The sequence below is a fragment of the Hylobates moloch genome, unplaced genomic scaffold, assembly GCF_009828535.3.
Source record: "Hylobates moloch isolate HMO894 unplaced genomic scaffold, HMol_V3 SCAFFOLD_20, whole genome shotgun sequence".
Classification (NCBI taxonomy): Eukaryota; Metazoa; Chordata; class Mammalia; order Primates; family Hylobatidae; genus Hylobates; species Hylobates moloch.
This window is the reverse complement of record NW_026652295.1, coordinates 14,891,241-14,912,612: the sequence shown is the minus strand read 5'-3', so window position 1 is coordinate 14,912,612 and position 21,372 is coordinate 14,891,241. Positions and strand designations below refer to the sequence as shown.

Sequence of the window (21,372 nt, the reverse complement as noted above, 5' to 3'; positions counted from 1 at the left end):
GAGCTTCTTCTCAGTCTAATCAATGAACTGGTTGTCATCGGTTGTTGCATAAAATCTACTTTTCATCACACATCACAATCTGATCGAGAAATGGTTTGTTGTTGTTGTGTTAGGATAAAAGAAGATGACACTTCAAAATGACAATTTTTTTGATTTTCACTCAGTTCATAAAGCACCCACTTATCATGCTTTTTTACCTTTCCAATTTGCTTCAAATGCCGAATGACCACAGAATGGTTGATGTTGAGCTCTTTTGCAACTTCTCGTGTAGTTGTAAGAGGATCAGCTTTGATGATTGCTTTCAACTGGTCGTTGTCAACTTCTGATGGCTGGCCACTGTGCTCCTCATCTTCAAGGCTCTTGTCTCCTTTGCAAAACTTCTTGAACCACCATTGCACTGTCAGTTCATTAGCAGTTCCTGGGCCAAATGCATTGTTGATGTTGCGAGTTGTCCCCACTGCTTTATGACCCATTTCGAACTTGAATAAGAAAATCGCTCAAATTTGCTTTTTGTCTAATGTCATTTCCATAGTCTAAAATAAAGATAAACAGCAAGTAGTAAGTCATTAGCAAAAACACATAAAGCGAGAAATGCCCATTGAAATGACCTATAACATAACCACATTTATTTAAGAATGTACTGCAATATCAAACAGCAAATTCCAGCAGTGCAAAACCGAAATTACTTTTGCATCAACCTAATAAAAACTGTAAATAGCTCAAAAGAAAAATTTTCTTCACTCTGAAAAACAAAACAGAAAGGATGGGCAACATTTTAAGCAGAAAGTCATAAACCGATTATTTCAGTCTTTTATTCAGTTTATGCAATTCCCGTTTTGCTCAATATTTATGAATACATTAGTTTTTCAACAGAGTGTTGGAAATTCTTTCCTATTTTATTGGCATACTTTTCAAAGTTATCACAGACCTGCATTTAAGAGTACTCATCAGAGGCCGGGCATGTTGGCTCATACCTGTAATCCCAGCACTTTGGGAGGCTTAGGCGGGTGGATCACCTGAGGTCAGGAGTTCAAGACCAGCCTGGCCAACACTGAAACCCCGTCTCTACTAAAAATACAAAAATTAGCTGAGTGTGGTGGCATGTGCCTGTAGTCCCAGATACTTGGGAGGCTGAGGCAGGAGAATCGCTTGAACCTGGGAGGCAGAGGTTGCAGTGAGCTGAGATCGCGCCACTGCACTCCAGCCTGGAGACAGAGACTCCGTCTCAAAAAAAAAGAGTACTCATCAGAATCTTACAGCTGATTATAAACCATCTTTTGAAGAGGATCAAAACAAGACAATTGTGGATGACAAGATGTCTTTGGGCAGCCATAATCAAAGATGCAATTGACAAGGAAATTTGGTTGCTTCTGTGGTATACAATAATTTAACATAATATAATTACTGATAACGTTCACTAAGTCATATCAAAATTATAGGTGTTTCCAGTATTTTTGGAACACATACCAATAATATATTTATACAGATACAACCCAAAGAAAGCCAAACACAATTTCATATTTAACAACGCTTCCTGTATGATTTTAATATACCAAATAAGCCAAATATATCATTTTTTACTTTAGGGGACTGATATCTAAAAGATTAATTAAGAAAAAGACAAAATTTATAATTTTACTTTGGAAAGTTTGTCAAATATCAAAGGTTTAAAACATTTGATATTATAAAATAGAATCCTAGGTCACAATAAGTCATTTAGCCAAAATGATAAAGATTTTTAAAAGACAAAAACCTTTACCTGTTAATACGGGAGAACTTAGCTTTCCAAACAATCTCTTTTTTCCTGCCTCTTTTTTGTAGCTTAGGCAAACAAAAATCTTTCATTATCTTTTAATATTACATGAAAATCTTCTTCATGGGCCAGATTTCACCTTTGTATTAGTGTACTATGAATGTTAAACCCAATTCTTAGTAAAACCCTTAGATAAATTTGTCCAGTCTTAATCAGTTTGACCACAAGGTAAGATTCCCGTAAACCTTTTATAAACTGTTAAATAAAAGATTAATATTCTAAGAAAACCCTGCAGTGCTTTTATTTCAATATTCAATTTATGTAAAAACTGAATATTACCCCTTTAACTTTAGCCAATGTGTTTACACATAGAATTTCTTTTACAAGATTAGTCTTTCACAAACCTTTCACAATTTGCTCAAACCTTCAGCTTTATCATACCTAACTTAAAACAATCCTTTAACCTTCTAAAGCAGGCAAAAAAAAAAAAAAAAAATCCCCATCCCCATGCCTTCTTATAGTATTTTACCAAAAACACATTCTACTTTTAACACACCTTACGTGTAAAACTGTTTATCAAGTAGTCTCAGTTACGTATGTTACGGTATTAACTCTTAGCAACTTTTATTTTTGGTAAAAATCCTGGTAAGTACCAGGTGTGAAGCCTAGGACACCAGACAGAAGTGCAGACAAGGTCTGATGCTTTCCAGCATACCCAAGGGGTATGGCCAACTCCACAGGTCCCCAGGCCTTATCTAGAATCTAATGGCTCCGAAGCAGTCAAGTTGAACAATTTTCAAGTCAAAGAAGCAGTTTATGACCTTAAAGCATTTAATCCATTCAAAGTGGGATGGAATGACCTCTGACCGGGAGTTTCAACATGTGGTCCCTGGGCAGGATGGAAGAGAGGACAGTCGCCCTGAGTGACAGAAAAGATAGGAAAGGGAAAAGGGTGCGAGAGAGAGAGAAGGGAAGGGAAGGAGAGAAGGGATGCAAGAGAGAGAGAGAAGAGAAGGGAAGGAGAGAAGGGAAAGTAGCATTGCCTGAATTGGGGCTGGGCAGGCAAGGAGCTCAGGAAGGCCAGGGAAAGGCCCACCCAGTGCAGTGACACTGAATCAAAAGTTCAGGTGGCTGCTTGTCAGCCACAAAGGGATCTTGATCTCCAGCATCTTCATCAGCTCTTAAGTTTCTCCTTTGAGAAGAAAAAGCTCCCCATGTCCCATGTGCTTCTGTACATGCCCAATTCTGTCACCCACAGCCAACAGCAAAGAGCACAAGGCAAGTTAATCCAAAGACTTTTAGGCCAGGTGCAGTGGCTCACGCCTGTAATCCCAGCACTTTGGAAGGTCGAGGCAGGCGGATCACGAGGTCAGGAGTTCAATACCAGCCTGGCCAACATGGTGAAACCCCGTCTCTACTAAAAATACAAAAATTAGCCAGGCTTGGTGGCGCATGGCTGTAATCCCAGCTACTCAGGAGGCTGAGGCAGGAGAATCGCTTGAACCCAGGAGGTGGAGGTTGCAGTGAGCTAAGACTGTGACACTGCACTCCAGCCTGGGCAACGAGAGCAAAACTCCGTCTCAAAAAAAAAAGATTTTTTTAACTCCTTATTTCTTAGGAGGGACTCTAACCCTGCTAAATTGGGCATTTTTTAACCCCGGGGATTAACCCAAAGACCTTTAACCCCCTATTTCTTAGGAAGGATTCTAACCCTGTTAAGTTGGGCCTCTAACCCAATTCTGTTCTTTACCCTGGACAGAATCCCCCACTGCTTACACAAACTTGGCCAATTAGTGCTGCAGTCTATTCTTTTGGGTCGGGGTTTCTCCAGTGTTGTCCCTTGGTGGTTTGCCAGGAAGATGTTACTGGAAATGGGTCCCAATCCAGACCCCAAGAGAGGGTTCTTGGATCTTGTTCAAGAATGAAGGCAAATTCAGAGAGTCAAGTGAATGCAAGTTTATTAGAGGAGAAACAAAAGCTACTCCACAGAGCAGCCCCAAGGGCTACTGGTTGGTTATTTTTATGGTTATTTCTTGGTCATATGCTAAACAAGGGGTAGATTTATTTATGAGTTTTTTGGGAAAGGGGTGGGGATTCCTGGAACTGAGGGTTCTTCCCCTTTTTAGACCATGTAGAGTAACTTCTGGACATAGCCGTAGCATTTGTAAACTGTCATAGCATTGGTGGGAGTATCTTTCAGCATGCTAATGCATTATAACTAGTGTATAATGAGCAGTGAGGACAACCAGAGGTCACTTTCATCCCCATCTTGGATTTGGTGGGTTTTGGCCAGCTTCTTTACTACATCCTGTTTTATCAGCAGGGTCTTCATTACCTGTATCTTGTGATAACAGTCCTGCTGACTTCCTATCTCATCCTGTGACTAAGAATGCCTAACCATCCTGGGAATGCAGCCCAGGAGGCCTGAGCCTCCTTTTACCCAGCCTCTATTCAAGACGGAGTTGCTCAGGTTCTAATGCCTTTGACAATATTGCTGGATCATTTTAGATTCTTAACATCCTAAATGGTAAATATAGCTTTTGACCATCAAAATTAAGAGATTCCAGGACAGAGGAGAATGTTTTATCTCGTGTGCATATTTATGTAGGGTAGTGAGAAATAAAGATAAAATCCTAAGCCCCGTAACTGACTGAACAGATCTCCTCTTAGCCAAGGGGACCCAGAGTAACCTTGAAAACTGAGTTCACAGCCATGATGGGATAGGTCAGACATGCCTCTTATACGCCCCCGTCCCTGGCTAACCACGATTAGGCTTTCTCACCCAAGGGCTAAGGAGCAAACAGCCCTTTCAAAAGACTCCACTGCTGATTTCAACCAACCACCAGACACTGCTTCTCCCTTTTGCGGTTTTCACACAACTGACCAGCATTTTTTCCCATAAGAGACCACCGACCACGGAATGGTTCGGGCCAGTCTACAGAGACTGCACAGCAAGGGTTTTCTGGTCTTCTTTACCTTTTGACATCAGAGGGCAGCAATCCACCCTTGGATCTTGCTAATGCCACCATTTTTTTGTACATCAGTCCCATAAAGGAGCATGAAGCCCCATTGCACGTGTGCACCTTTCTCCTTTCATAAATATTCATGACTCCTCCTACAGCTTATTGAATATGTACATTTGGCCACCCTGCTTAGCATCAATTTCTGTTCCCTCTGCCCCTCCCTCAAAGTGTTTGTGTCTGGCTTCTGGCCTGAGGCTGTGCTTCCCACCTTGTCAGAATGGCCACCCTACAGGCTGCAACCCTTCTTGAGAAATAAAGCTCTTCTTTCCAGATTTATGAACCTCATTCTTCAGTTGACAGGAGGAAAAATATCTTTCTCTCACCCATTCTAGGTTCATGGTTAAGACCCCTATAACAAAAGACAGATTAATAAGAAAAAAAGCCATTGGGCATAGTGGTATGCACCTGTAACTCCAGCTACTTGGGAGGCAGGGGCTGGAGGATCACTTGAGCCCAAGAGTTCAAGACCAGCCTAGGCAACATAGTGAGACTCTGTCTCAAATAATAATAATAAGAAGAAAAAAGCATACAAATTTAATATGTTTTATGTGACATGGGAGCCTTCAGAAATGAAGACCCAAAGCAACAGAAACTTGATGTATTTTCATGCTAGGCTTGATGAAGAGTGGACAGCTGTGTAGAAATATGACTGGACAAAGAGTATGATGTAATGGCAGTCAACTAGGGGGGAACTTAGCAAGTTCTGTTTGTTCAGATTCCTCTCTATGTCCCTGCATCTTCTTATTATTTGAAATAGAGTTCCTTTTCTCTATGTGTAGGGTTGGCGTCTCTCACATGAGGGTCTTATGTCCTGCTTCAGGAGAAAATGAGAAGATCCTTCCTAGGTTTTATGCCTGCCTCAGGGGAGAAGGGCAAGGGGAAGGTGAAAGTGATCCTCCTGTTTCTACGGTTTTCTCAGATTCTTTCAGCTTCAAGTATCTAATATGCCACAGTGCCATATTTTGGGATATTGTGTCCTGAACCCCGTCACCCATAATCATAAATAAAAGGAATTAGGCTTAGGAAAGGAAGGAAAAAAGAAAAATGAAAACGACTTAAGAAGTTAGTTTTCAGGCTCTGGGTCTGCATCTAAGGAACCTACATGGATTTTTATAAGAAAATATAAGAAATGGCAAAGCTGTCTGAGGCCAAAAAAAAAAAAAAAACTCACTTGTTGCCAAGAGCATTGAACTGCTTTGCACATGAAGAATAGAATGAAGTTGTCCCTCTGCATGTGAGGAAAGATAGATAAAGGACTTTGGAAGGCCTAAAACAGTTTATGTCAAAATGCTAATCAAGTCACTTACCACTTACCATCTCTCTGGAATGCTGTGTGGTTCCATCTTATTTGAATTTAAAACAATATCTATCTTGTATGGTACCATCTTTCATAATATGAAGCTTATGTTTTAAAATGTCTAAAAATCTTGTATTTTCATCCAGGACCTTTTTTATATGCTATTTCTGTTCCCTCTGCCTCTCCCCTCAAAGTGTTTGTGTCTGGCTTCCAGCCTGAGGCTGTGCTTCCCAGCCTGTCAGAATGGCCACCCTGCAGGCTGCAACCCTTCATGAGAAACAAAGAAAATGCAAATATAACAGGGCAATATTCCTGATACTTTACAAACCATCTCATAAACTTGTTTTACTTGATGTTCAGGCAAACTGCTTTTTTCGTAAGTTGGCAAGAGTTTTTAGATTTTTCTCCCCTCTCCTGTTGATTATCGTACACCAAAAAACTAAGCAATGAAATAAAATGATTGTTTGAGCTTAGATGAAACTTTTTCCTTAAGGGGATATTTCCTGAATCTTATACCCTCTTACTCTTATTTTTTTAATTAATCATTTTTCACTCATTTCACAGTCACTTTTGAGTTCCTACTTTGTGCTTAGAGCATAGAAGACCTCAAAGTATTCCATGAAAATAATTTATTTCTGTGTATTGAATTGATGGGCAAATCTTCATCCTAAGGATTATCAACATATGTTATCAGGAGAGTTCATGAAAAGGACATTATCACATCACAGTTTTCAAAACAATATGGATCTTATTTTCGGAATGTTAGCTCAGTTTATAAGTTACACTTTTCTTACAAAATAATAGGCTTCTTGTATATGAATTGCTGTCATTTTTTTAAGAAAATAGAGAAAGGAGGTCTCGCTATGTTGGCCAGGCTGGTCTTGAACTCCTGGCCTCAAACAATCCTCCTGCTTTGACCTCCCAAAGTGCTGGGATTACAGGAATGAACCACTGCACCCAGCTGTGCTGTCATACTAATTGGGTACATGTAAAGGAATCCTGTAATATCTTGGATGTGTTAAACCTTTCATTGAACGAATAATATCAGCTTATAGGTTGTGTGCTATTCTAAATAAACCCTCAATATTCCTTCAGCTTCTCTGCCTACTTTCAGGTGTGGTCAACCCCAAAGAAAGGTTCATGGCATCATTTTGTGAGTATGAATTTGGGGGAGGAGTTCAGAGGGTGTATTTTATTGATCATTTGGATGTGATTTATTTTTGGCATGCTATTTTTAATGCATTACAGATTTCCTGGCCAGCTTTTCCATAGCCCTTGGGTAACGTCACTTTTTATTGAACTGAATCTTAAGTGCGGGTGTTTTTGGATACTTCCTGCACTGATTCCATGCACCAGTCTGATGTCATTGTCCATTGCCTGTTCCTGAGGGCCCCTTGTAGCCACTTCCTGCTCCCACTTTTAGCCATGAGGATTGTACTTGTTTGTTTCCAGCCCAGCCCATGGAATGGCATGCTGGTGTTTCCTGTCAGCTGTGCCGCTGTTTCCTGAGCTGTGTGCTGTTTATCTTCTGCATCACTGCACCTCAAACGTCTGGCCTGCTGTGACTGCTGGCTGTGGCTTTGCGATCAAGCAGCCAGTTGAAGGCCTACTCCTGTGTATTTGTGAGGCTGCTCCTGATATCTGGCATTTACTGTGCAGTCCCCATTTAGTTATTGCTACCAGTACCTTCATCAGACCGTTGCCGAGTGCCAACTCCATGACAGGCACTAAAGCTTCCATGTTGAAAGACACAGTGCTTGCCCTCGAGGAACGTGGCATCCAGTGGAACTATAGGGGGCAAGTGTGTGGTAGCAATGGAGAGGTACCAGCTATGTGGGAGCATGGAGGAAAGAGAGCCTGGGTCTCCCTGGCCTGTCAGAGAAGGGGGCAGCCGAGCTGAGATGTGGAGGGTGAGTGGAAGTTGGCTGAGTGCAGGCGTCTGAGCAAAGGGTAAAGGCAGTTACAAGTTGGGGCATGGCTTCTTTGGAGAACCATCAGGTGTTGGCTGTGTGTCCTTCTTCTGCAGCTGGAAAAGCGGCTTCCTAGGGATACTTCCTGAATAGCAGTTTCATTGCAAAGCTATTCTTATACGTCTTTACTGAGCGTAAGGTAGTTGTAGCCAGTAGAAAACAGGAAGAGCGAGGGGTAAAATCTCTGAACACTATTTTGAATCAGAAGTAGCGCATCTTCAGCATCTCGTACTTGTCTTTTGCACATCCTTGTCCCAAGGCATTGATACCTTCAGGTTTGCCAAAAGCTCCTGCTGAGGGCCCCAAGCAGGGCTGTCCTGTCTCCCAGCTGCTGCATTTTTTTTTCACATCACCTCTCTTTCTGCTCATTTACCCCTTCATCTATAGAGCAGTTAATCTTATAGAAGCAGTAAGGGAGAGGTCCTGATAAACTAATTCATGTTAAGCTTTGAATGTTAGTTTTCTCAGAGCCCCCTGAATCTCTAATTGGTGAAATCTCAAGAAAGGTGACAAAATTCAGATGACTCAGCATGCTGCCCCCACATTGATAGCTCCCCTGCTCCGACCTTCCTCATGCAGCATCTTCCTCAGCTTGTGGACTCAGGAACTTCTCCACGTCCATCTTCCATCATCCCTGTGGGCTGCAACACCAGCCTGCCTGGGAGGGGCGGAATCTGCCTCTCATCCCCATCTCATTAGCTGGCAGTGAAGGACTCCTGGTGGAAGGAGGGAGGGGACCAAGGCAGCTATTCATAATACTGATTTATTCATAAGTCACTTATTCATAAGCCTTCAACAGCTTATAATTGAAAGTGATACGTCCCCATTTCGAAAATATTTTCTGGAAATAATGAGGTTTCCAGCAGATATGATCAGCTTTCAAGCATGCTGAGATTTGGCTGTCACTGAACCTTTTAGAGGCAGGATATTTCCAACTGGTGGCATGAGGATATTTATAACAAGAGGCCTTTGAACTCACAAGCATGTTGAGCTTTGGATAAATATTTTATATTGCAAGTATATGCAGTATTTTATTTGAAATATATGTAAATGTTGTGGGAAACAAAATTCAAAGCTATGTAAAGTGCTACTGAATTCATAACAGATTTTTGTTGTCACATACTTTCTCATAAATTGCCAAAAACAGTACACCCATTCTTAAACTTGAAAAGGTTTGAGACTCATTGTCCTAGATTAGAATTTTTGGACTACTTAATTTGAAATCAAGGCAGTATGAGTGGAAACATCTCTAAAGGTGATTGTTTTGAACATTTTTAAGTGTTCTTCAGTGATATTCAAAATCCAAGGAAATCTAGCATCTGAATTCTAATTAATGTTGATAATCATTACACTAATGGTTCATTTTAAACCCAATTTTGATTTCCTGGAGCTACACTGATGGATGGTGGGGAGCTGCAGGTATCAGTAGTCAGGTTCCTTCACCTTTGGACAGGAAGTTCTTGAAGTGAGGTGGGATTGGCGTAGTCAGGATCTAGCTCTGGCTTGGGTCAAGGGGCAAGAGCCCTGCCCAAAAAGATTGAAAGTGATTCCTTGCTGTAGCTTTTTTCCTTGAGCTTCAAAGGCCGTTCAGATTCTGTAGTGTCCTATGAAAATGCAAATGTCCCTGGGAAACACTAAACCTAAAAATACTGAATCTTGGCTCTGAAGAGTTGAAAGGATCTTCTCTTGTTAAAACTTTTCACAAGGCTTGGGTTTGGTCGACAGCTAGCTTAGTATAAAATGCTAGAAAAATGCAACCTAGTGAGGACAGGAAAATAAGCCTCAAGAGGGGAGGCCCAGCGTTGCTGCAGGGTGCCAGAGGTGGTGAGGAGGGCTGACAGAAAGGGCAGCTTCCAGGACACCACATCCACTGCACCTGCCACCCACATCCAGCCTGTTTCTGGATTGTGATATTTCGGTCCCCCCCCCCCCCTTTTTTTTTTTCCTGAGATGAAGTCTTGCTCTGTTGCCCAGGCTGGAGTGCAATGGTGCGGTCTCGGCTCACTGCAACCTCTGCCTCCTGGGTTCAAGCGATTCTCCTGTCTCAGCCTCCCGAGTAGCTGGGATTACAGGCACCCGCCACCACGCCTGGCTTATTTTTGTATTTTTAGTAGACGGGGTTTCACCATGTTGGCCAGGCTGGTCTCGAACTGCTGACCTTGTGATCTGCCTGCCTCGGCCTTCCAAAGTGCTGGGATTACAGGCATGAGCCACCGTGCCTGTTCTCGGGTTCCCTTTAAAAAGAAGAAAATCAGCTTTGTTTTTCTGATTGTAATGCTCAAATTAGAGACCCTCAGATCTTTAGAGTTAAACAAAATTGTAGGTGATGTTATTTGCAACTGCATTTTATTTGCGATCTGGCTCATGCATGAGAAGACAACTGAAGCTTGTGTATTTCTCCATTCTGGTAGTTAGGGGTTACTGTCAAAATTAGTCCACATTTGTCAAGTGGTTGCTTATTCTTGAATGAATAAGATAGAAAAATATACATTTTTAATAATTAATGAAAGCTTAAATTTTACATCTGAAGGATTTTTCTCTCATGATTAAAATAACAAAACCCAAACCATAGATTTTAATATTATGTTCAATCAGTATTCAACAGGTTTTTGTTTTTGTTTTTTAAATTAACATTGCCTTATGTTTAGATGTGCTGATATATTAACTGCCTTTTTTTCCTCTATGTCAAAATTTCTTTATATGAGTTTAGTTTTTAGATATTTCTCAAGATTCTTTTGTAAGATAGCAGCCAATTTAAATCACTATAACCATAGAAATGACAATTGTCTTACTGAGAAAATTCCATCAACATCATTTATATACTGAAATCAAAATGTTAGAAACAAGGGGATGCTTTTGGTTTTTGTGTTCTTAAGAGTTTTCTGTTGGCAAAAAACGTCCTTCCTTCCTTCCAAATGTTGTGTTATACATGGGAAGAATTGTGTGTGTGTTTATGTGTGTGTGTGTGTGTGTGTGTGTGTGTGTGTGTGTTTAAGCTTAGAGATTAAGAATAGCAAATGCTGACCTGAATCCTGGGTGTGATCTGTTTTAACACATAGATTGTGTTGAACGGCCATGAATCCATAGCAGGTAGAACTCTTTTAAAACTTTTTAAATGTGTGATTATTTATGTTGAATAACAAGCATACCAGGTTATCAAGGTTGGGAAGTTTTTGGTTAATTCAAACCTTTTATCTGTTGATATTTACCAGTCTGTCAAAGATGACCAATTTTCAAAGCAGCTAGAATATACTATAAAATGTTTTAATGATTCAGAAATCTCTTAAAATCTTTGAATACCTTAGGTTATCATTGTGATTAGCTTTGTTATACTGTTGGAGTCTGAGAGTCTCGATTAATAGAAATTTATGGTTAACATTGATTTTGCATCTCTTCAGCGTTTGTTGCCATATTCACTTTCTCACATCTCACTTTGCTTGTATGTATTTTTTCTTCTCTAAAATTTTTATTTGCCAGAGTTTTGTCTATTAGCTTTGAATACAAATATAAGTTTATATTGTTTATGGGAAAATTGAATGCAGATGCCTTGAAAACTTCTGTATGTTGTCTCTGAAAATGGAGAGGATGAGAACCCACTCTGTTATATCTGGAGTTCAGGACAAAGCACAGATCTGGTCACAGGGGATCTTGCCTCCTTCTGTGTGGAAGCCACCAAGCACAGGGACTGGTAATGGGTTCCACAGAACGGCACAGAGTTGCTAAGGAGGGAAGCCTGCCTTACGGGGCTTATCCGTTATTGTCACCGATAAGGTTGACAACAGGCAATTCTTGTCTGTGATTATGCATTTTGGTTGCTGCTGGAGCTTTTCCATTTTGGATAATTTCACAGATATTTTCAAGAGTTAAGGAGATAACATTTCTGTCATTTCTATGGATTGTACCAGCCGCTTCGTCTATGTTTCCCATTGTGTAAATATTTATACAAAGTCAAAATGTAAATGAAGTAATGCATTGGTTGCACAGATGTAGTTCATCTAGAGCAGTGGTTCTCAAGCAGCATCAGCATTACCTGGGGTTTGGTTAGAAATGCAAATCTTTGGCCCAAATGGATTACTGATTCAGATTCTGGGCATTGGGTCCAGGAATCTCTGTTCACCAGTCCTGTAGGTGATTTTGATGCTGCCGAATGTGGAGAACCACTGGTTTTCTGTCTCTACAACCCTTTTGAATGGACTCTTTAATAAATAATTTTCACTCACAGACGCTGGCAGTTGGTTTATGCTACTTTTTCTAAAGTCTTTTATGCAGCGTTTTAAAAAAAGCCTTTGATTTTGAAAAGATTCCTGTAGTGATCTAAACTTCTTCCATTTTTTCCCCTCAAATTGTTAATAAGTAGGCCAATTCCATAGTTAAAATTCAGGAACATGTCAGATGTGGCTTAAAAATTCTAGAAATTGGGCTTTTGTCTAAATATCCATAACACAAAGCTTCTAGACTGAAGTTCTTTTTAGTCTTACCAAAAAAAAAAGAAAAACCAACACTCTTGCTATTTCATGTGGCATTTTAACATACCGTTTCTGTAAAAAGCATCTTTGTCAACATATCACTGAATAACATTTTCAAATGGCGTTGAACCATTCCTTCGAACTGCGACTCATCCGTGTAGGTATTTGTCGATCTCCTACAGGAAGCAGCAGTCTTGGTGCTACCTGTACTCATTGCAGAGGCCACCACACCCTACCCTTAACCTCCTAGTCTGAGCCTGTGAATTTGAATAAGGGTAATAATTTATGATTAAGTGCATTTCTCACTGATCCATTTATCTTATGATTTCTGGTTCTTATCATTCTTCGATCAATCAAATGGCCAGGAAAATGAATGTAAAAATACCTTCAGGTTTTTGTTAATAATTAAATCTTATATTCTTGAAATGTCATTGTCTAACTCAAAAGGTCTTAAATTCCTTAATGCTAATCTGATATTTATATAATTTTGCTAAAAACAAGGCAGGCTTTGGGATTACCCTTTCCTGCTTCAATCAGAAGTAAATAAAAATAGATTCTTAGCATTTAAGAACTGGAGGTGGGGCCAGGCAAGGTGGCTCACGCCTGTAATCCCAGCACTTTGGGAGGCCAAGGCAGGCGGATCACGAGGTCAGGAGTTTGAGACCAGCCTGACCAACATGATGAAACCCCATCTCTACTAAAAATACAAAAAGTAGCCGGGCGTGGTGGTACGCGCCTGTAATCCCAGCTACTCAGGAGGCTGAGGTAGGAGAATTGCTTGAACCCTGGAGGCGGAGGTTGCAGCGAGCCGAGATCGTGCCATTGCACTCCAGCCTGGGCGACGGAGCAAGACTCTTGTCTCAAAAAAAAAAAGAACTGGAGGTGACCTTCCGATCCATATTCAGCCAGCTCCACCTTCCTGCCAATGGGAAATCTGAGGCCTCCAGGGTGCATGGTGAGAGGTGAGTGGTGTGCTGAGACCCGCCTGCCTGAGCTGGCCCTGCAGTCAGACCCTGGTCTTCTAAACTGCCTTGCCCTTCCCATAAAAGCTAAGGTATTGTTGAGCGTTCTGTCTTAACTATTTCTGACAAGCCTCATACACATCTTGTTCCTGCAGTGTTCATTTTGCTAATACTCTAGATAGTGGTCATTTCCTTAAGGTAATTGATAGGAATTCGAAAAGTGTTCCAGAATACTAGAATAGTGTTTCCTGCAGCATGGTTTTAGGAAACAGCACTTCCAGTAGCTGCTCCTAAAGACCTAATTTGGTGATCAACTCATTAGTTGCCATGAGTTCTTGCTGTGTAAGTTATTTATTCTGACTCTGCAAAAAAAACTGCCATTATTCCAAACTACTGTGTTTTAGGTAAGGATCATCTTTTCTTAGTTGCATGTAAAAGATAAAAGTATAGTACCTGATTAATGTGTGTAAGGGGTGTGTGTGTGTGTCTGTGTTGGAGCAAGGGTTAAGAAAAGCTCTCTAAAGTCATTTAACTTTCTTTGAAAACGTGTGTTAACTTTAGCACTCACAGAATTGTTTTTCCAAATGCCAATTTTTGAGGAATAATGTTCTATAATACTTTAGAATACTCACAGAAATAATGTATGGTATAAAATAATTATGTCTGTGTTGATGAAGGCTGGATATAAAACTTTTTAAAACTGTAGAAACACAGGTCACAGAAGTTGATACCTTAAAAATTCATGTATAAAGAAAACCAATGCCAGGAAAATACTTTTACAGGTCTTTTTTTTAAATCCAGCCTGAGAAAATTTGTATTCATTTGTTAAAGTGGGGGAAGGAGATTGGGAGACTTTAAAAATTGTGGTGTATACCTTATTTGAAAACTGAGGTAAGAAAAAATGTAACTGTTAAATGGTAACAGTACAGGAAAAGTGGTTTTTAAAACTGCAAGGAAATATTGTGTATATTGTCATTATCTAACAAGTCCTCAGTTTCTGAACAAAATTTTTCTAAAATATATTTTACTAAGCTCAGGGAACTAAAAGTACCTTTGGAAACAGCAATTATTGAAAATATTTAAAAGGAAGCTGAAACTTATTTCTGACAGGCATCCACATTCTGGATAAAGGAGAAAAGGAAACAGTCTGTACAGATTACATATCCCTTATCTGAAATACTTGGGACTAGAAGTGTTGCAGGTTTTGGATTTTTTCCGATTTTGGAATATTTGCGGTATGCACTTACTGGTTGAGCATGGCTAAAACAAAAAACGGATATCTTAAATGTTCCCATGAGCATTTCCTGTTAGAATCAGGTAGGTGCTCAAAAAGCTTCAGATTTCAGTGCAGGGATACTCAACCTGTGTTACAATTAGTAAGTCCCAGCAAATGCTGGCAAAGATGCAGAGAAACTAGCTGACTCACACAGTGATGATGGGGATGTAAAATGGAATAGCTACTCTGGAAAAGAGTTTGGCAGTTCCTTTCAAAACCGAAAAATGAACTTACCATATGACCCAGCAGTTGCACTCTTGGACATTTATGCAAGAGAAATGACTTATTTTCATGTAGGAAGTCATACACAAATGTTCATGACAGCTTTATTCATAATAGCCAAAAGTTGGAAACAGCCATTCAGTGGATGAATGGTTAAACAAACTGTGGTACATCCATACCATGAAATTCTACTCAGTAATAAAAGGGAACAGATTATTATGTGCTGTAGCTTGGAGAAACCCCAAGGCAATTATGCTGAGTGAAAAAAGCGAGTCTCAGAAGGATATATAGTACATGATTCCAATTACATAACATACGAAATAACATAATTATAGATTTGGAGTCCAGCTGAGTGTTTGGAGAGGGAGAGCATGGTTATAAAAGGTGTTGGAAGTAAATGCTTGGTGTCACCAAGTGAAAATGACACTCAGGCAAAAGTTTTCTCAGCAAGGCAATTTACTTCTATAGAAGGGTGCCTCTTGCGGATGGAACAAGGGCGAGAGCACACCAGACAAGGAAGGGGAAGGGGTCTTCTTCCTAATGCTGCTAGCTCCTACTGCTGTGTCTTTCCCCTACTGGCTAGGGTTGGACCGCACAGTCTAAGCTAATTCCAATTGGCTCTTTTAAAGAGAGTAAGGGTATGAGCCGGAGTGGCAGGGTGAGTAGTTTTGGTGGAAGGGACAGTTACAGAACAGGTGACTAAGGATGCCTAAGGACAGAACAGGTGACAGAGGCTAGGAGGGGGTCATTTACTGAAACTAGGGGCAAGGAGAGTAAAGAATGAGGAAGTTAAACTTTAAAATGGAGAACAAAGAACAGGGAAGCTGAACATACTGACATATTGGTTCTTTGAAGAAGAACTCAGAACTTATTGTATTTAACAGTTTTTTTCCCTCTTGAATTTTAAAGGAAGTTAACAGGCTAAACTTTGAAGAGGAATTTATCCTACAAAGGGAACCTGAGGGAGTCTTGTGGTGGTACTATGTTGATGTGGTGCTACAAGGCTATGCATGTGATAAGACTGCATGGAGCTGTATGTGCATCTGCATGCACACACAGTGCATGTGTGACTGGAGAAATCTGAATAAGCTTTGTGGATTGTACCCATGTCAATTGTTGGGTTTTGACCTTATACCAGAATTATGTAAGATGTTAGCACTGAGGGACATTCAGGATGTACATTTCTAGATAACATCCTATGAACCTATAATTACTTCAAAGTAAAAAGCTTTAAAAATTGAGTATTCCAATTTCATATAGTCATCCTAATGGGGGGGAAATCCCTGATGGGTGTACACCAAAATGTGCTAGTTGTAGTCATCTATTTATGGGGACTACAAAGGGACTTTCACCCTATTATTTGTGGAATGAATAATTTTTTATGGCTAAAAATTTTCCTCAATGTACATAGTTCATGCATCAAAAATACCCTATTAAATAAATGCAAGTAGGCCAGGCACGGTGTCTCATGCCTGTGATCCCAACACTTTGGGAGACTAAGGTAGGCGGATCACCTGAGGTCAGAAGTTCGAGACCAGCCTGGCCAACATGGTGAAACCCTGTCTCCACTAAAAATACAAAAACGAGCCAGGTGTGGTTGTGCACATCTGTAGTCTCAGCTACTTGGGAGGCTGAGACACAAGACTCGCTTAAACCCAGGAGGTGGAGGTTGCAGTGAGCCAAGATCGTGCCATTGCACTCCAGCCTGGGCAATACAGTGAGACACTGTCTCAAAAGAAAAAAAAATGCAAATAATTAGAAGCATAAAAAATTTGGCCAGGCGCAGTGGCTCACACCTGTAATCCTAGCACTTTGGGAGGCCTAGGCAGGTGGATCAAAAGGTCAGGAGATCGAGACCATCCTGTCAAACAATGTGAAACCCTGTCTCTACTAAAAATACAAAAATTAGCTGGGTGTGGTGGCATGTGCCTGCAATCCCAGCAACTCAGGAGGCTGAGGCAGGAGAATGGCTTGAACCAGGGAGGCGGAGATTGCAGTGAGCCAAGATCGCACCACTGCACTCCAGCCTGGTGACAGAGTGAGATTCCGTCTAAAAAAAAAAAAACAAAACAAATCATAGGTCCCAATTTTTAAAATCTGTCACATTGACAGAATTTAATGTCTTCTAGTGGTTACGTAATTTGACAGACTGTTGGCAATTGTTTTTATCAAAAAACAGTTTGAAGAGATGTTTATTTGTATTCAGAAAATTGTTTAGAGACTTAGAGATTTCACAGTTCTCTCTTGATCATGTCACATGTATTTTAATATCACAATACTCATATTTCCTAACTCAATATAAAAATACCTGAATTGTAAATATTGAAGTTAGTTTTTAAAGTTTATTCTTAGTCTTATTTATCTTGAATGAACAATGCTCTTAATCTTTAATGTAGAGATTACTAGAATTTTTCTCAATTCATATTTAGTAAGTGTTACTGTTTCTCTTTTAACATTTTGAACTCTTAACAGAGAGGCTTACCCTAGTTTTCTATACATGACTCCCAGAGGTTTGGGGGCCTTTTTCGGTCATTAACACCTCATTGTATTTATTACCTATCTGGGTTAAAAGGCTTAGTTGTAGAATATGTTGGATTTGTTCCTGAAATGAACTTTTTTTTTTAAATTTCATATATCTTGTGCCACCTTATGCCCCATTAAAACGTATAATTGAGAATTGATTATTCCATCTTCACTGGTAATGGAATTTGTTGTTGTTTTGAGTAATTATTCGTTTGAAATTGATAGTGGTAGCTAAAGTGGAAGTTGCATTCAGATAAAACTTGAGCAATGTTCTGGAGCTGAAATAAAAAGACATAGGCCTGAGGTGATAATGGAATTAAATGCTTACTCTTGACTTGTCGTACAAAAACTACTGCATCTCGTTTTGATTTTTTTCTTTTAATCTGAAGTCCATTTGTTGAAGTTCTTAACATCTTTGTATTGTCTGGCTTTCCCCAGTATAATAAATGGCATCTTAATGTGAGCAAGGGGTCATTTTTCCTTGTAGAAAATGTTCTGTAATTTAGATTTTTCAGTCCTTATTCTAAAATTCAGATGCTGTTAAACCTCTAGATTTGAAATTTTTCCTTCAAATATCCTCCCATCATTTCACCTCTCCCATATTTGGTTGTTTTCTTGATGCAGGCCCAATTGATGATTTCAGTACACACAGCACAATTAGAACATCCTCATTCAGTCACGTTGCTGAGGGCAAATGTCTCTTAGCTGCTGGGCAGCAAAGTTATTTTTAAATGCCCGCTTTGTGCTTTTTCATAGTCATCCTGAATAGTGGCTGGTGTGGTGCAACTATACTGGGTCCTCAGTGAAGCTGGCTTAGTGCTCAGCCCCGAGATACAGGGCTCTGTATGAAGTGGGGAGCTGATGGGGACAGCTGGGAATGTTTCAGATACCTAGTGAGGAACATGTTTTAAAACTTGAAACAGTGATTTTTTTCTCCTATTTTTTATGTTATCTTAAGGCCAGGCGCAGTGGCTCACGCCTGTAATCCCAGCACTTTGCGAGGCCAAGGCGGGTGGATCACGAGGTCAGGAGATTGAGATCATCTTGGCTAACACGGTGAAACCCTGTCTCTACTAAAAATACAAAAAAATTAGCTGGGAGTGGCAGCGTGCACCTGTAGTCCCAGCTGCTGGGGAGGCTGAGGCAGGAGAATGGCGTGAACCCAGGAGGCAGAGCTTGCAGTGAGCCGAGATCGCGCCACTGCACTCCAGCCTGGGCGACAGAGCAAGCCTCCCTGTCAAAAAAAAAAAAAAAAAAAAAAAGTCATTTTCAGTTTCCTAATCTAACCCCTCCTCCCTTGTGAAGGTCGAGACATGATTGGATTTCATTCTGATATAGAAAAAACTGAGATAAGCTGAAGGGCCAATAATTCAGCAACACGAAAGAATCAAACTTTTAAAGCAGAAGTAGTCTTGAGAAAAATGTTATGTTATATATCTATAGAAAATCTTAATTCAGTTAAAACAAGATATTCTTTAATTAAAACCCCTTTGATGATTTCTGCATTGATCTTTACTTTTGAGCTGCCTATTCTGGAATTATTTTTTAAAAGAAGATTAGCTGAACTTTGAAGTACTTGAAGCATACTTAATGTATTTTAGGGTTGACTTACTCTAATGCACTTGGCAGTCATGAATAATTTGAATAGATATGTTGACAACTGAAGTGAAACAAGTGAAAAGACGTCGTCCTCTTCAGTTCAGTTTTTTTCTCTTATGAATACACTCTAAATTCCTTGCAGATTTATTAAGAGTACTGAAAGGTAACTAATTCTTAAGCATCTGAGTGGGGCCTGGTTCTTGGTAATATTTCCTGTCGCTCCCTCTTCAAGGGGCTGTTGTTTAAATAATGCCGGTATTAATATTAGCTGCCAGCTATTGGCCAACACTGTGTGCTTGGTGATTCGTATTTGCTACCTCATTTAATCCTGCCAGCAACCTTACAAAATAGGTGTTTTTACCGCACTTGTATGGAGGAGAAGTGGCAACGCTGGTGAAATCAGTTATGTGGAAAAAGAGCCTGAGACCAGGATTTAGCTGCGGGTCCTTTGGGAGGTGATTCCAAAAAGCAGGAGCAAGGGACAGGGAGAGTGAGACAGCGAGGAAAAGAAGCTAAAACAGGAAGCTGCTAAAGCCAGTGAGGATGTGCCATCGTACCAAGATCTCTGAGAAGTGTTGAGAACGCCTCCTAGAATCGTCCACCCAAAGGATGTTAGACCAGGGTCCTGAGACACTGACCTCTGCCACCTATTGGTTGAGAGCTGCCTTAATTCCACAAAACTTCTGGGCTGTGCTGGCTGGGTTCCCTGAGATTCAGAGAATACTCTGACCAGAAAAACAGCCACACAGGCATGGCTGTGAGGTGGGACCCTCTGTGCATCCCAATGAGCGCACACAGAACTGGCCTCCATAGCTGCAGCTGAACGTAGAGATAGACCAGAGGGCTGTGCCGAGAGACGCTAGGAGTGTAGGACCCGAGTTGGGCCCAACCCAAAACCTGTGAGCACAAGAAGCTCTTCCCACTGTGGCAGACCATCTCCACATAAACACATGTGAGATGAGGGTAGCGGGAAATGGAGAGAAGGCACCCAGTATTGGCAACAGTATGAGCAGAATGCACAGAGGAAATATTATACATGTGATTACATGCTAATTAGGAACATTTACTTTTCCTATGTTGCTTTGGTTAGCATTAGTTTGTGTTTCTTGCATGCATGTAGATCAGAATATAAGAAGAAAGCCCACAGTATTCTAAGTATTAGACACTGTACCTGATTTGAGATGATAAACTCCATCACTGGGTTTAAGGTCTGCCATGCATACCAGCTTGCTGGACTCGGGAGTTGAGAGTGTGGTGCTGGGAATGTGGGGGTGGGCGGGGACTAAGGCAGATAACGGACCTCTTTGACCATTGTCCATTGTAAGAGCTGCTGCGTTTGTCTAACAATCTTGATAACACCCCTAAGATGTTGATACTGCCCTGAGCTGAACCAGAGGGAACAATGCCTTGGGTGAAATGGTTTGTTACAGTATATCCCAGGACAGAAGGTAGCTGAAACGTTCTGCAGATGACTAGATTTTCTGGAGTAATAGCACACAAACTCAGCGGAGCAGGGTGTCTGCCACAGACACAGGGTAGGAGTTAGGAAATATTTACGTAAGGTAAGGCACTCAGGTTGTCCTTTTTCATTTTTACAGTCAGCCGGATTTGGTCAGGGACCTGAATTCATACAGACAGCCTGTTTGGAGTAAGCCGATATTGCTGTGTAATAGATAACCACAAACATAACAGTTTAAAATGAAACAAATTTATCAGCTTCCAGTTTGTAGGGCAGAAGTCTAGGCAAGGTGTGACTGGGTTCTCTGCCCAGTATTCCATGAGGCTGAGATCAGGGGTCGCAGAGCTGCGTTTTTTTCTGGAGGCACTGGAGAAGAATCTGTGTGAGGGCCTTTCAGGTCATTGCCAGAGTTCAGGCTCCTAGTGATTGTGGGATGGAGGCCCCTTTTCTTTCACCTGCTGTCAGCCCGGGGCTGCTCTCAGCCCCGGGATGCCACGCACATTCCTTTACACGTGGCCCCCTTCATCCTCCAAGCCAGCAACAGATAATGGCCATGTGTCAAATCCCTGTCACACTTCCCATTTTTCTCCAAGAAGGCCCAATGCCCTTCACAAGCCTAGCTAGGCCAGGCTCACCCAGATGTTCCCCCTTTAAGGAGTCAGCTGTGCCATGGACATCACCTAGGCACAGGGTAAAATCCATCCCAGCCCCAGGCCTAGGGAGTGCAGGGCAGGTACACCAGGAAGCAGGTCTCAGAGCCACCTTAGGATTCTGCCTGCACCCCTGTGAAATACAAAGGATTTAAGATCTAAAAGCAAGTTT

At 40.9% G+C, this 21,372-nt stretch overlaps 2 protein-coding genes across 7 annotated transcripts in view; one reads left to right on the top strand and one right to left on the bottom strand.

The window, feature by feature from the left end:
* Positions 1 to 21,372, top strand: part of DTNBP1 (dystrobrevin binding protein 1) — a 145,866-nt gene that overhangs the window by 108,543 nt on the left and 15,951 nt on the right. The gene's annotated exons all lie outside the window — the stretch shown is intronic.
* LOC116460200 (uncharacterized) overlaps positions 1 to 21,372 on the bottom strand; it is a 37,606-nt gene that overhangs the window by 2,745 nt on the left and 13,489 nt on the right. The window contains exon 7 of one of the 5 annotated variants that reach the window (XM_058432450.1): positions 448 to 533. The exons of the other annotated variants lie outside the window; for them this stretch is intronic. Coding sequence (XP_058288433.1) covers positions 498 to 533 — 36 coding nt within the window. The 3' untranslated portion in view covers positions 448 to 497. Of the gene's footprint in view, positions 1 to 447; positions 534 to 21,372 lie in introns of those variants that run through there. 5 annotated transcript variants of the gene reach the window in all.